This window comes from Ixodes scapularis, unplaced genomic scaffold (genome assembly GCF_016920785.2).
Source record: "Ixodes scapularis isolate PalLabHiFi unplaced genomic scaffold, ASM1692078v2 PGA_scaffold11__112_contigs__length_91849675, whole genome shotgun sequence".
Taxonomy (NCBI): domain Eukaryota; kingdom Metazoa; phylum Arthropoda; class Arachnida; order Ixodida; family Ixodidae; genus Ixodes; species Ixodes scapularis.
In genome coordinates, this window is record NW_024609837.1 from 56,584,260 (window position 1) to 56,597,703 (window position 13,444).

General features: G+C 44.8%; 1 protein-coding gene across 1 annotated transcript in view; it reads right to left on the reverse strand.

Moving 5' to 3' along the window:
* LOC115308428 (transmembrane protease serine 9-like) overlaps positions 1-13,444 on the reverse strand; it is a 53,959-nt gene that overhangs the window by 23,574 nt on the left and 16,941 nt on the right. Inside the window, exon 8 of the mRNA XM_029966350.4 lies at positions 2,882-2,961. Within this exon, the coding sequence (XP_029822210.3) occupies positions 2,882-2,961 (80 nt within the window). The remainder of the gene's footprint in view (positions 1-2,881; positions 2,962-13,444) is intronic.

Consider the following 13,444-nt stretch of genomic DNA (forward strand, 5'->3'; position numbering starts at 1 on the left):
CACAGAACAAAATTTCTACCTCGGTTGTGACAAAAAAAAAAGGAAATTGTAAAATGAAGTTGGCACCGTCCGTGTTGCTTCATTCGACGTCCGCAACGTAAGTCTTTGCCGCCGCCGACATCGAAGTTTTAGCCTCTGTGATGAACCTAACCATACCGCTGTTAATCATACGCATCTTCAATTAAGCGCGAAACACATGTACGACGAAACCGTCGGATCCGACGTCCGACCGCGCAATACGACGGTCGGAGGCGATGGCCTTTCAACGCTCTCCGATGCTACGAAAGCCCTCTCCCCCCAAAGTCATTCCGGCAGTCCGCACGTCGGATCGGAAGGTTTCGTCGTACATGTGTTTCGCGCTTTATGGTTGGTGGCGTAGATTATTAAAACTGCCATTTCTTTGCCTCGCTTAACAGACCTGGTCTCGTCCGCATGCATTGAGCTGCTTGCGCATCAAGAAAAAGGCAGGCCGACACTACAACGTACATAAAAGAAGAGAAAAAAAGGTCATAAACAAATTGGGTACAACTTCGTGAAAAGATTAGAGCCCAGTTCAATAGTTGTATGGCTTCACGCGGCGCGATAACGTCTGCATGTTTCTTCGCGTTGTCACCGATTGTTTTTGTTAAAAGCTGCCTCTCAAGTAACAAATAAAAAGAAGAAAAAAAGGTGAACCCTGTTCACGTTTGCGTTCACGTCACGCACAAATCAAAGATTTATCGCTGCATCGTTGGCATCGCATCTCTCGCACAAAGCGTGGTCGCTTGGGTCGGGTCTCATGGTTTCGTTTTCTCGCCACTAACAAGATGGCGGACGTAGTTCTCGGCGCGCTGCTAGATGGCGCTCTACATTTCGCATATGGCCTATTAGAAGGTGTATAAACAGCACAGGATATTAAATGTGTTAACAGAGCCTCGGTTCGTGGTGTGCGCTTTAATAAACTTCCTCTACCCCCCTGCCTCCCGCCCCCACTGCCCCGCTGTCCCGCATTTCGCTTGCAGGAAGGTGGTCACCCTACCGATGAAGGAGGTGCAGGTAAAAGGTAGCTGCGAGCAGGGCCACATGGCTCGCGCTTCTCTAACCCATCATCCTCCCTCTCTACCTCCCCGACGCCCCCCGTTGAGCTTCAGGAGGTGAAGTCGAACCAGTAGACGCTTTGTTGAAAGTCGAAAGCCTGTCTTGAAAATTCTGCAAAAAATGTTGATTTTGAAAAATAACATATTTACATCCACCAATATCTAGAGAGTATTCCCAAAAATTTTCATTAGTTTACACTGCATAGTTACTTTTTTTATAACTTATTTTTTGTCCACCGAAGCTAAAGAAAAGGTAGGATTTGAAGCACTTTGAATGCATTTTTTTTTTTCGTTCCACTTTTCGGTATACATTCCATTTTAGTCAATCTATCGTTTGATAGTGGCAATACAGGGAAGGCTCGTTTTGCACTTTTTCTGACTGAAATTTAATAAGGAGTGCGGCTAGGGAAGTTTTTTGTCACTTTACGAATGTCTTTTATGAAAAATGTTGACATTGTGTCGAAGACACAGAAGACCAAAAAGTTGACCAATTTCGCAGAAGAGAAAATTGATAGAAATAAATTACTTTTTACAAAAAACTTTTCATAGCCGCACCTCCTAGGCATTATGCTACATATCTAGCAAATAAAAATCTTGAATATAGTGATAGTTTTCCGACGGTAAATTAACTAAACAATATAGGCGTGTTGCTGGTAGAAGCTGCTCTAATTTCCTTCCCACTTAACCGACAGACCTGAAATTTTGTTGTGCATCCTCTAGCATGACCACCAGCCCACTCTGTAAATTTCATTAATTTTAAGGCAAGGGTTCAAAAGTTGACCTTCCCAGGGAGTGTGACCCCTTAAATTTCCCGCTTTCCTTATCCTAAATTAATTAAGGTGTATCCACACGACGGACCGGGCCGCGGACCGATTGATCACGTGATGCGCGGCCCGCGGGCCGCCCGGCTGCAATGAGCATCCACACGGCGGACCAAAAGAGCAGACGACAGAGTGAACGGGCCGGTCTAACCCTCAACCTCACAGCTCTGCCAATCGCATGCAGCGAGCTGCTTTGAGGCTATTTGTAAGGAGCCAAGATGGAGGTTGAACGAAAGAGACGTTTGGCCGCGGTGGCCTTGGCGTTGATTATTGAGGACGAGGAGGACTTAAGTGAACCGAAAAGGGCATGCATCTATTGCGCACAAAGCGGGGAATTGCTCCACTAGCGCGATGAAGTAAAAAGTTGCATCGTTGCACCATGCCGCCATCGTCACACAACAAAAAGGTTCGTCTTCTTCGTCTTCAACAGTTGGCGCCAAAAGAACACGACTTGGGATTTGGATTCCAATCCAAACAACAAAAGTCAGCTTGTTGCCAGACTTAGCACTTCAATTATACTAAAAACGCCGCGGTCCGCCGCCAAGGTCCGGGCGAGAAATGTCGCTTGGCTTTTCTCACAAGCGCGGGCCGCGGACCGCCGGCGGACCTCGAAAACCGGTGACGTAAGATCACGTGATGCGCGGCCCGCGGACCGAAACAGCAATTTGGTCCGTCGTGTGGATACACCTTTACCAACACGCTCAACCATCTACATAAATTCAGTTTCCCCGCTAAATTTCGCGAGACTATTGACGTCACGTGACCTATACACCAATTCAGCTTTCTTACCAAATTCAGCGGTACATTTACTTTCCGTGATACCGATTTCATATCGGTGCTGCCACGAGGTGCAGCTGTCGCTAAACGCTTGTGACGCTAGAATGTTTCGCGAATCCAACGGAATTACCCAGCAATTTGCCATACCTTTCTTTTTTCTTTTTTTTTTTTATAGAGAACGTGAGATATCACCAATCCCCAACTCACCAGCCATGGGAACTTGTTGGCGAACACCTGCGAGCCGCCGACGATGCGACCTTGGCCGTAGCGGTTAGCCACTCCGCAGGCTGAGGCAGGGAGAAAAACAGACAATACCATAACCTAAACTTGAGACGTCATCCTGTCTATTTTCTGTCCCTTCTACGTTTTGATGTTTCTTCTCTACCCCAGTTTCAGGTTAATTCAACATGACTAAGCATAATCTGGACAAGTGAAGACGACCACCCTGTTATCGATCTCAACCGCTTCCGAAAGTCGCCGCGTCTGCAGCCCAGAAACAAACTCTGTCTCAAGTGTGTCGTCGGTGCGACACAACCCCAAAATAACATCGCAATGTTTTTTTTTTTCTTTTTTTCTTGCAAAACTAAATTACGCGTTGCCAAACGCTCGCTTTCCCTCCAAATGTAATCTTATAGCTGTACGGACTAGATGCCAAAGCTTGAGAGCTCGTCGTTTTCTGATTCAGAAGTTACAAGCGATTTTCGAAATAGACATTTTTCAAAAGGCCGCTTCATCGCCTGTCCCCCATTGCTTGATCACGTTCTGTGAGCAAGCATTGGACACGACGATTACGTAAGAGTTCGGCGTGAACTGGGCTCAGCTCGTATTGGATACGAGTACCACGCCAGCGTTCGGCAAGCGCTCGGATCCAATCACGCGCCTCGTGCCCTAAGAAATGGCGACCATCAATGTTGCTTGATGGAATTTGAAAATTGTTTATTGTCACTAGAAAATGGTGGCCGCCGAAGCCCACAAATGCTTGTTGCTGTTTAATAATAATAATAATAATAATAATTGAATTTTATTTCTCTCACAACTTGACGGCGGCGATCGAGGAAAAAAGCTCCATACGCAGCTTAACGTGTCGTTGACCGCCTGCTGTGTACAGCGACGGATGGACAACAGAAAATCTAAATATACGAAAAAAAAAACGATATACAAATGTCACCAAAATGCATACAATAGAGGAGCATAAAATTAGTAAATGCCACTAATAATCATAAGCAACCATAAAAAATGATATAATTTCACTTATCGTAATTTTGTCACAATTTTTAAAATTTTTAAATATTTAGTAAATTGGGGATATTGTATTTTAGCGTTTGTGTGCCATAATTTGTTCCTTGCAGCGACCAACAACGACGTCAGCTATCGTAAACGGGCCCCAGTTTCCAATTGAAATCGTCGGAAAATCTCATTACTTTTTAATAGCAAAACGCTTAAGTCTGAAACTTTGGCATCTGGTCCAGATGTGTAGACTCATTTAACTTTTAGAAACACAAGCCGTCTCTTGTCTACCAAGACACTTCCAGTCGCTTCGTTTCGGCAGTCTTTCCGAGCCTGCAGATGTCAAAATGTCGTGGACGATAAAGTTCCACTGAAATCACGAAGTTGGGGATTTAGCGAAGTCCTTAATTATGCTGTGTTATTAGAGATATAAAAGGCAATCGGTCGTTTTACAGGAGTAATAAATAATCCTCGATAAATATCTCGCTCACGGGTCCCTTAGCATACCACCTGGAGAACTGGAAATGAAATATCTCATGAACGTTACAAAACGCGTGGATATGGTGAGAACTGTTGGTACCCTTATTTGACCGGAAGTTCGCTGGGACGTAAATTGCCAACAGCGCCTCTTTCCGGAGCTTTCGAAAGAAGGGTCTATGGCTAGGCCAACATTTGGACGGAAACTAGGTTTTCGGCGATGCGTGGTTTACTTTCATGGCGAAAAAGACGCCGCAAATATCTTTAGGGGACACCCTGTATATTTCAAATACTGATTTTAGGGATGGGTGGATGAATGGATAGATGCTAACGGCTATAACCTTTATAACGGGTGGTGGCTTGCACCACCCAGCCTATAAATTAAAAACCAGAAGTATGATTTTTTTGTTTTGCCTATTTGCTTCACCTCTGCAATTTCGAAGCTTTCACCAGGTGGTGTGAGATATCACCAAATTAACCTTTGGAAGATTGGGCAAAAAAAAAATGGTTGGGGGGGGGGGGGGGGGGGGGGGAAGGTGGGGGCGGGTGTATTTTGCCATATTCAGTTACCTGCTTTCGAAAGTAAGCGCAGAACGGTGTTCGCGGTAACGAGCGTTACAAGTACTGTGACCAGTAACAGCTTCTTTTTTTTTCGGTAACGCAGTACATACTACGTTACCGAAACCGTAACGATTAGAGTAGTTAGATTACTTATTTCGAGTAACTGCTAACGTAGTTACGTTGCCTGTAACATTTTCCCCAAACCTTCACAAAAATTTAGGCTTCAAATTTTTTTCGTGTTTCTAGGCGCAAAATCATGAATTCGCGCGTTTTCCGAATTTTTCTTTGCGTTTTTTTTTCGTCTTGTAATTATAGGAGGAACCGTAAAAAAGTAAGGTAATTATATAAAGTTTCAGCATGGACATAATGTTTCTTGAAATATGGAGCTTATACATACTTTTAACGCCAAAGCTCTAAAATGTTTTGATTTACAACAAGAAAAAAAAAAAGAAAGATGTTTACAAATCTCTGTAATGCGAAACTATAGCGCAGCTTTTGAGGAGGAGGACGGGAGGGTACGGAGGGGAGGGTATGCCCCTGCTCCTCCTGTGTCATGGTGTAATACGCCAAAACAACAGGGACAAAAAAACGAAGGGAGAACTAAACAGGACGCGGCGTAACCTTCAACTGAATTGTTTATTTGGATGACAGGATTTAAAAAAAATATATATATATATATAAAAGCAAGCACACTTGGCAGAACACCAAAGATATGGTCTAAAAACAATCCCCCTCAAATGCCAGCGTCATTGGTTCTTCAAATAGTAGAATTCTTTATCAGTCAAGGACAAAGAGGGAGCGCTTATACAAGTATTGTCGTGGTGGGACCTAATCAGGAAGGCTTCGTGAATTTCTCTCGCCGTTTTTGTTTTGTAATGGCCCATGACACAGGTGTCACCAAAGATGGGGCTGCACTTTTCAGAGTTGGGCCCGCAATCGTAACGGTCACAGTGGACCGCTAAGTGACCAGACGGGGACTGCCTGATCGCCAACGCATGCTCTTTGACCCTATCATTAATGCACCTTTAATGCTAATGCACAGAGGTGCATTAAGGATAGGGTCAGAGAGCATGCGTTGGCGATCAGGCAGTCCCCGTCTTATATAGCGGTCCACTGTGACCGTTGCGATTGCGGGCCCAACTCTGAAAAGTGCAGCCCCATCTTTGGTGACACCTGTGTCATGGGCCATTACAAAACAAAAACGGCGAGAGAAATTCACGAAGCCTTCCTGATTAGGTCCCACCACGACAATACTTGTATAAGCGCTCCCTCTTTGTCCTTGACTGATAAAGAATTCTACTATTTGAAGAACCAATGACGCTGGCATTTGAGGGGGGATTGTTTTTAGACCATATCTTTGGTGTTCTGCCAAGTGTGCTTGCTTTTATATATATATATATATATATATATATATATATATATATATATATATATATATATATATATATTTTTTTTTTAATTCTGTCATCCAAATAAACAATTCAGTTGAAAGTTACACCGCGTCCTGTCTAGTTCTCTCTTCGTTTTTTGTCCCTGTTGTTTTGGCGTATTACACCATGGTGCAAAACCAACTAGCTATACACGAACTCATCTCTGTTACGTCACGGCGCGGTGGTGGCGCGTCGGACGCACTTCCGGTCCGGGGCTGTGGGCGGAAGAGCCCATCTGAGACGTGTATTTCTGCGTTGTTTTTAGAGGAACCAGACAAAAACCTGCCTTCTTGTCAAAATGCTGCGACTGGGGCTGTACCAAAAGGGTCGAGAAAGGTTTGAAGGTCAGTTTTCATGCGCTCGGTTCGTCCGAGAACGTGGATAAATGCCGTGAAAAGGGAAAACCAGACGCCGTCGGACCACGATAGCTTGGGCGGGAAGCATTTTGGGTTGAATTCACGGATACTTCTGGCCATCCGATTTATTTGTTTTGTTCCAAAATGAACGCCGGAAAACCGTCAAGTTGTACGGACCACCTGCGGACTACGTTCAGTGCGTCCTCAAGTTCAAACGGTTGCCTGATCGTTCGAACTGTCGTCTGCTCTTTCAAACGTTTCTGCTTGTCGTCTGCTCTTTTAGAGGACACCGGCCCGCAGACCAAACGTGGGCCCGGTACTTGCGATAAGAAGTGAGTGCAGGCCTCAAAAGACTTAAGTTTGAAGGTTGGTAAGCAGGCTCGACGTAAACAGTAGATACAAGGAGATGTTGATCATTGTTACCAGTGGCCATCACCGACTGCCTGATTCACTTGGTTAGATTCTGCTTGCGATTTTCAGTATCGACGTCGACCATCTCAGCTACATTTCACGCTTTTGCAGTCAGAGCGACGTCGCTACTGAAAATTGCGAGCGAAATCTCAACATGTGAATCAGGCATTAGCGTACATACTGCGGCGTCCACGCGGAATGAATCGCCACATGTCACATCATTCACGCGAAGTTTTGCGGTGTAACGAGCCTCGTTAATTTCGCTGACGCCGCTCAAGTAGTCAGACATCGTTAGGAGGACGTAGAATCAACAAATCCAACGCGAAAAAGAGCGCGGGGACTCATACCGAGGCCAACAACATCGCATTTCAATGGTTTGTTTATGGGCGACGGCGAGCTTCGTGCCCACACCCCCATCGCGCATGCGCGGCGCCGGTGGCGTCCGCTAGGGGCGCTCCGGGCGCTCCGGTTTGTTTGTAAACATGAGTTGGTGTATAGCCATCCTTATCCTCCTATGTACCCTCCCGTCCTCCTCCTCTCCTCCTCCTCCCCTCCTCAGCTTCCCCCTCATCCTCCGCTTTTCCTCCTCCTCCTCCTTTCCTCCTCCTCTCCTGCTGCCGCTGAATTTGTTCATGGGCACGTTACACGAAATGTTTCCGCTAAATTTAGCGGGCAAATGTTTCTGCTAAATTTAGCGGAAAATTTTTCCGCTAAAAAAAATTTATCCGTTAAATTATAACGGAAAACTTTTCTGCTGAATTTAACGGGTTAAGTTTTCCCATTAAACTTAGCGGGGAAACTGAATTGTTATTGAGGTCACGTGACGTCGATTTCCCCGCTAAATTTAGCGGGAAAACTTAACCCACTAATGATACCGCGAAACTTTTTCTGTTAAATTTAGCGGGGAATTTTTCCGCTAAATATAGTGGGGAAAATTTCCCGCTAAATTTAAAAGAAACGTTTCCCGTTAAATTTAGCGGAAATATTCCCCCGCGAAATTTATCGGAAACATTCCACCGCTAAAATTAACGAAACTTCCCCGTTAGATATAGCGGAAAACTTTGCCCGCTAACTTTAACGGGGAAAAGTCTCATAATTGGTAGTTTTCGTAGGCCGCGTTTCACCCTCTGCAACGAAGAAGCCGCTACTGCGCCTGCGCGCCGATAGCCTTGGCTGTAGAGTTCCGGGTTTCGTAGCGCTTTGCGGACAGCCGTTGCGGGACGGCGGAAACGATCTACGAAAACTACTTAATAGAGAGTTATGATAGATCGTTTTCGTCGTCCCGCAATGCTCTCCGCAACCCGCTACGAAACCCGGAACTCCACAGTCAAGGCCATCGGCGCGCAGGCGCAGTAGCGGCTTTTTGGTTGCGGAGGGCTTAGCGGAGGGGAAAACGCGATCTACAAAAACTCCCTAATGCAACGCGCGGTTACGCCGACGCCGAAGTGGACGGCGACGCCGACGCCGCTCAACCCGGAAACAGGCGAATAAGAGCTGCGCTCTAAAAGTAGCGCAAAAGTAACGTGCGTTACTTTTTATCGGCAAAGGTCACGGTAACGCGTTCCTTTTATTTCGATGTGACGTAGGGCGTTCCTTTTCTTTTCATGCGACGTAGGTCCTTAATGCGTTCCTTTTATTTTGTTGTAACATAGGTTAGTAACGCGTTCCTTTTATTTTGATGTGACGTAGGTCGGTAACGCGTTACTTTTATTTTGATGTAACGTAGGTCGGTAATGCGTTCCTTTTATTTTGATGCAACATAGGTCGGTAACGCGTTCCTTTTATTTTGATGCAACATAGGTCGGTAACGGGTTCCCTTATTTTGATGTGACATAGGTCAGTAGCGCATTCCTTTTATTTTGATATGACGTAGGTCGGTAACGCGTTCCTTTTATTTTGATGTACGTAGGTCGGTAACGCATTCCTTTTATTTTAATTGACATAGGTCGGTAACGCATTCCTTTTATTTTGATGGACGTAGGTTGGTAACGCTTTCTTTCTATTTTGATGGACGTAGGTTGGTAACGCTTTCTTTCTATTTTGATGTGACGTAGGTCGGTAACGCGTTCCTTTTATTTTGATGTGACGTATGTCGGTAATGCATTTCTTTTATTTTGATGTGATGTAGGTCGGTACGCGTTCTTTTTTCTTTTGATGTGATGTAGGTCCTTAATGCGTTCCTTTTATTTTGATGTAACATAGGTTGGTAACGCGTTCCTTTTATTTTGATGTGACATAGGTTGGTAACGCATTCCTTTTATTTTGATGGACGTAGGTCGGTAACGCGTTCCTTTTATTTTGCTGGACGTAGGTTGGTACGCCTTCCTTCTATTTTGATGTGACGTAGGTCGGTAACGCGTTCCTTTTATATTGATGTGACCTGGGTCGGTAACGCGTTCCTTTTATTTTGATAAGACGTCGATCGGTAACGCTTTCCTTTTATTTTCATGGACGTAGGTCGGTAACGCGTTCTTTTTATTTGGATGGACATAGGTCGGTAACGCGTTCCTTTTATTCTGATGGACATAGGTCGGTAACGCGTTCCTTTTATTTTGATGTGACGTAGGTCGGTATGCGTTCCTTTTCTTTAGATGCGACGTAGGTCCTTAACGCGTTACTTTTATATTGATGTAACGTAGGTCGGTAACGCGTTCCTTTTGTTTTGATGCAACATAGGTGGGTAACGGGTTCCCTTATTTTGATGTGACGTAGGTCAGTAGCGCGTTACTTTTATATTGATGTGACGTAGGTCGGTAACGCGTTCCTTTTATTTTGATGTGACCTAGGTCGGTAACGCGTTCCTTTTATATTGATGTAACGTAAGTCGCTAACGCGTTCCTTTTATTTTGATGTGACGTAGGTCGGTAACGCGTTCCTTTTATTTTGATGTGACGTAGGTCGGTATGCGTTCCTTTTCTTTAGATGCGACGTAGGTCCTTAACGCGTTACTTTTATATTGATGTAACGTAGGTCGGTAACGCGTTCCTTTTCTTTTGATGTGACGCAGGTCGGTAACGCGTTACTTTTATTTTGATCTAACGTAGGTCGGTAACGCGTTCCTTTTATTTTGATGCAACATAGGTGGGTAACGGGTTCCCTTATTTTGATGTGACGTAGGTCAGTAGCGCGTTACTTTTATTTTGATGTGACATAGGTCGGTAACGCGTTCCTTTTATTTTGATGTGACCTAGGTCGGTAACGCGTTCCTTTTATTGTGATGTGACGTAGGTCGCTAACACGTTCCTTTTATTTTGATGGACGTAGGTCGGTAACGCGTTACTTTTATTTTGATGGACGTAGGTCGGTAACGCGTTCCTTTTATTTTGATATGACGTAGGTCGGTAGCGCGTTGCTTTTATTTTGATGTAACATAGGTCGATAACGGGTTCCCTTATTTTGATGTTACGTAGATCGGTAACGCGTTCTTTTTAATTTGATGTGACGTAGGTCAGTAACGCGTTCCTTTTATTTTGATGTGACGTAGGTCGGTAACCCGTTCCTTTTACTGTGTTGGGACGTAGGTCGATAACGCCTTCCTTTTCTTTTGATGTGACGTAGGTCGGTAACACGTTACTTTTATTTTGATGTAACGTAGGTCGGTAACGCGTTCCTTTTATTTTGATGCAACGTAGGTCGGTAACGCGTTCCATTTATTTTTATGTAACATAGGTCGGTAACGGGTTCCCTTATTTTGATGTGACATAGGTCAGTAGCGCGTTCCTTTTGTTTTGATGTGACCTAAGTCGGTAACGCGTTCCTTTTATTTTGATGTGACCTAGGTCGGTAACGTGTTCCTTTTATTGTGATGTGACGTAGGTTGCTAACGCGCTGCTTTTATTTTGATGGATGTAGGTCGGTAACGCGTTACTTTTATTTCGATGTGATGTAAGTCGGTAACGTGTTCCTTGTGATGTAACGTAGGTCGGTAACGCGTTGCTTTTTTTGTTATCTAACATAAGTCGCTAACGCGTTCCTTTTATTTTGATGTGACGCAGGTCAGTAACGTGTTTCTTTTATTTCGATGTAACGTAGCCGGTAGCGGGTTCCTTCAATTTTGAAGGAATGTATTTCGCTACTTTTTTTCAGTAACGCCTACGACACTGCAGCAGAAGGACCCCTTCAGCTGCTCGTACGATTACGCGTGGATGGTCCTCATTGTGAGGTATGCTGCGCTGCGAAGTTACTTTCAACGTACACGTAGACTATAAGGTTAGAGAAAACGATATGATAGGCAGGAGATAACACGGCGTACACCTGAAAGGGCATCTACGCCGTGTTATTTTTTGTCCGTAATCTCGTCTCCTGTAACCTTACAGTTTGTGTGTATGTCCCATGTAACTTCTCAACGCAGTACACGTCTGTCGAACCAGCTAACCAAAATCCAAGCACTGGATAATCCTCGTTGCCGAGCCCCACCCATGCCAGGAGCAATGGTGGGAATGTAGTCTCCAACAATATAAAAGACCCACTCAACGATGCAGTTGCAGTCGGCTGCGCTGAATTTCCTGAGGCTGAGCCCACATTGCTTACGAAGAGGAAATCAATGACCCTGTGTACTATTGTCCCCCTAGAAACAGAGTGCCTCGTGCAGGCAGGTAGCCGGGGGGGGGGGGGGGGGGGGGGGGCATGGGGATATGGGGAGGAAGGGCCCGAACCCCATGCCTCTTCCCCCCCCCCCCCCCCCCCACCCGAACTCTTTCATTTTGCTGGGGAGTCCTCTCCTTCATCCCCCTCATACAGCATTTTGTCAAGGGCGGCCCCACCCCCCCCCCCCCCCCCCCGAATCAAAATCCTGGCTACGCGCTGGCCTCTGGCCAACATATGCTTGGCACTACCGCATAAACTGACTCGGCGCGACTAGGTCTTTCATATTGTGGGAGGATGTACATTGTACATTTTTTTCTTTTTTTCTTTTCCTCAATCCGTACATTGTGTTACACAGCATAATATTGGGAGATTTCAAAGAAATGAGTGCAGTCTGAGGGAAGGAAGGTGGGTTTACTTATTCACTGATCAGCCGAGGTTGGTCCCACCTGGGCCTGCCCGCACTATGCCCACACTACGCCAACGAGGGACCAACGTTACGTGAATTGTGTAGGCGCTGCGCCAGCCCACATCAACCACTGCGGTCCACATGGGCCTCACATCATGTTTTTTTTTTCTTCAATAAGCTCCTTAATAAACAAATGAACGCTTTGCACAGGGTACGTCCCGTAAGGACCAACACATTGGGCACGACTTTCAAAACTTTAGTTCCAAAACGTGCACACTCAAGTTCGGAACACGAACGTAGTAATTTGAATGTAGTTTTATGCAAATTTTGTTTGAGAGCTTGACTTGGAGGTGATAAGATATTAAAATTAAGCAAAAAATGGCAGCCGCGCATTTTCTATGTGCTATACCTAGGGTTATGAGTTTTCGGTTTAAACCAATAAAAGTAAGTCGAATCCATTCTCTAAAATTCTGTTTTCACCGAAAATGGTCAGTTCATTAGGGTCCGTAGAGATGGGCGGGGGAGGGTGGGGGAGGGGAGAGATGGCGTTTCAAGGTTCGACATTGTGTGGCCTCTTCGTGATTGCCCTCTTCCAAGGTTCAACATGCTACAAAAAAGGTCTTGGGTTGTCCTTCGTGGGACATCTGTGTCCATTCTGTGATCGGACGCCAGTCTGGCCAGTTCCTTGTCCTAAAAAAAAAGTTCGAATGTGGGCTAGTATAAGGTTTTTAGCTTCATGCAAGATCTGCAGCCAGAGATTAGTGAGTACATGAAATTTATTGTGCTTCAAATCGTCGCACCGTGTCTCTTTTGGTAGACACATTTGGTTGATTGGCTGATTTTGGATCAAGCAGCGCTTCATCGCCTCAGCCTGCCAGTGCTCACGTTGAGAGGACATTCTCGAAGCCCAGGGTCATTAACAGGAAAGAATGAGTGTGGATCAACGAGGTGAATTTGGGAAAGTACATATGTGTTTACTATCATAAGATCACGTAATCCTGATGTACAGAGGGTGAAGTTTCAAGTTTTTGGGCACGGACTTGTTTGTACTTTGTGTTTTTTTTACAGTTGCATACATTTGTTAAATAAAATGTCGATGTTTTTTTTTTTTTTTTAATCTATTTGTGCCATTATTTCTTAAAGGATCACAAATATCAGAGTTACAAGAATCATCTGATCCGGTGTCCAATAATGTTTCTTTCATATTCACCGAAAAAAAAACGGTAAACTTTTGTGGGCATAACTATACACCGAAAAAAAAAAACACGAAAATGTAATCTTAAAGTAAACACTGAAAAAAGTATGCCGAATTTTG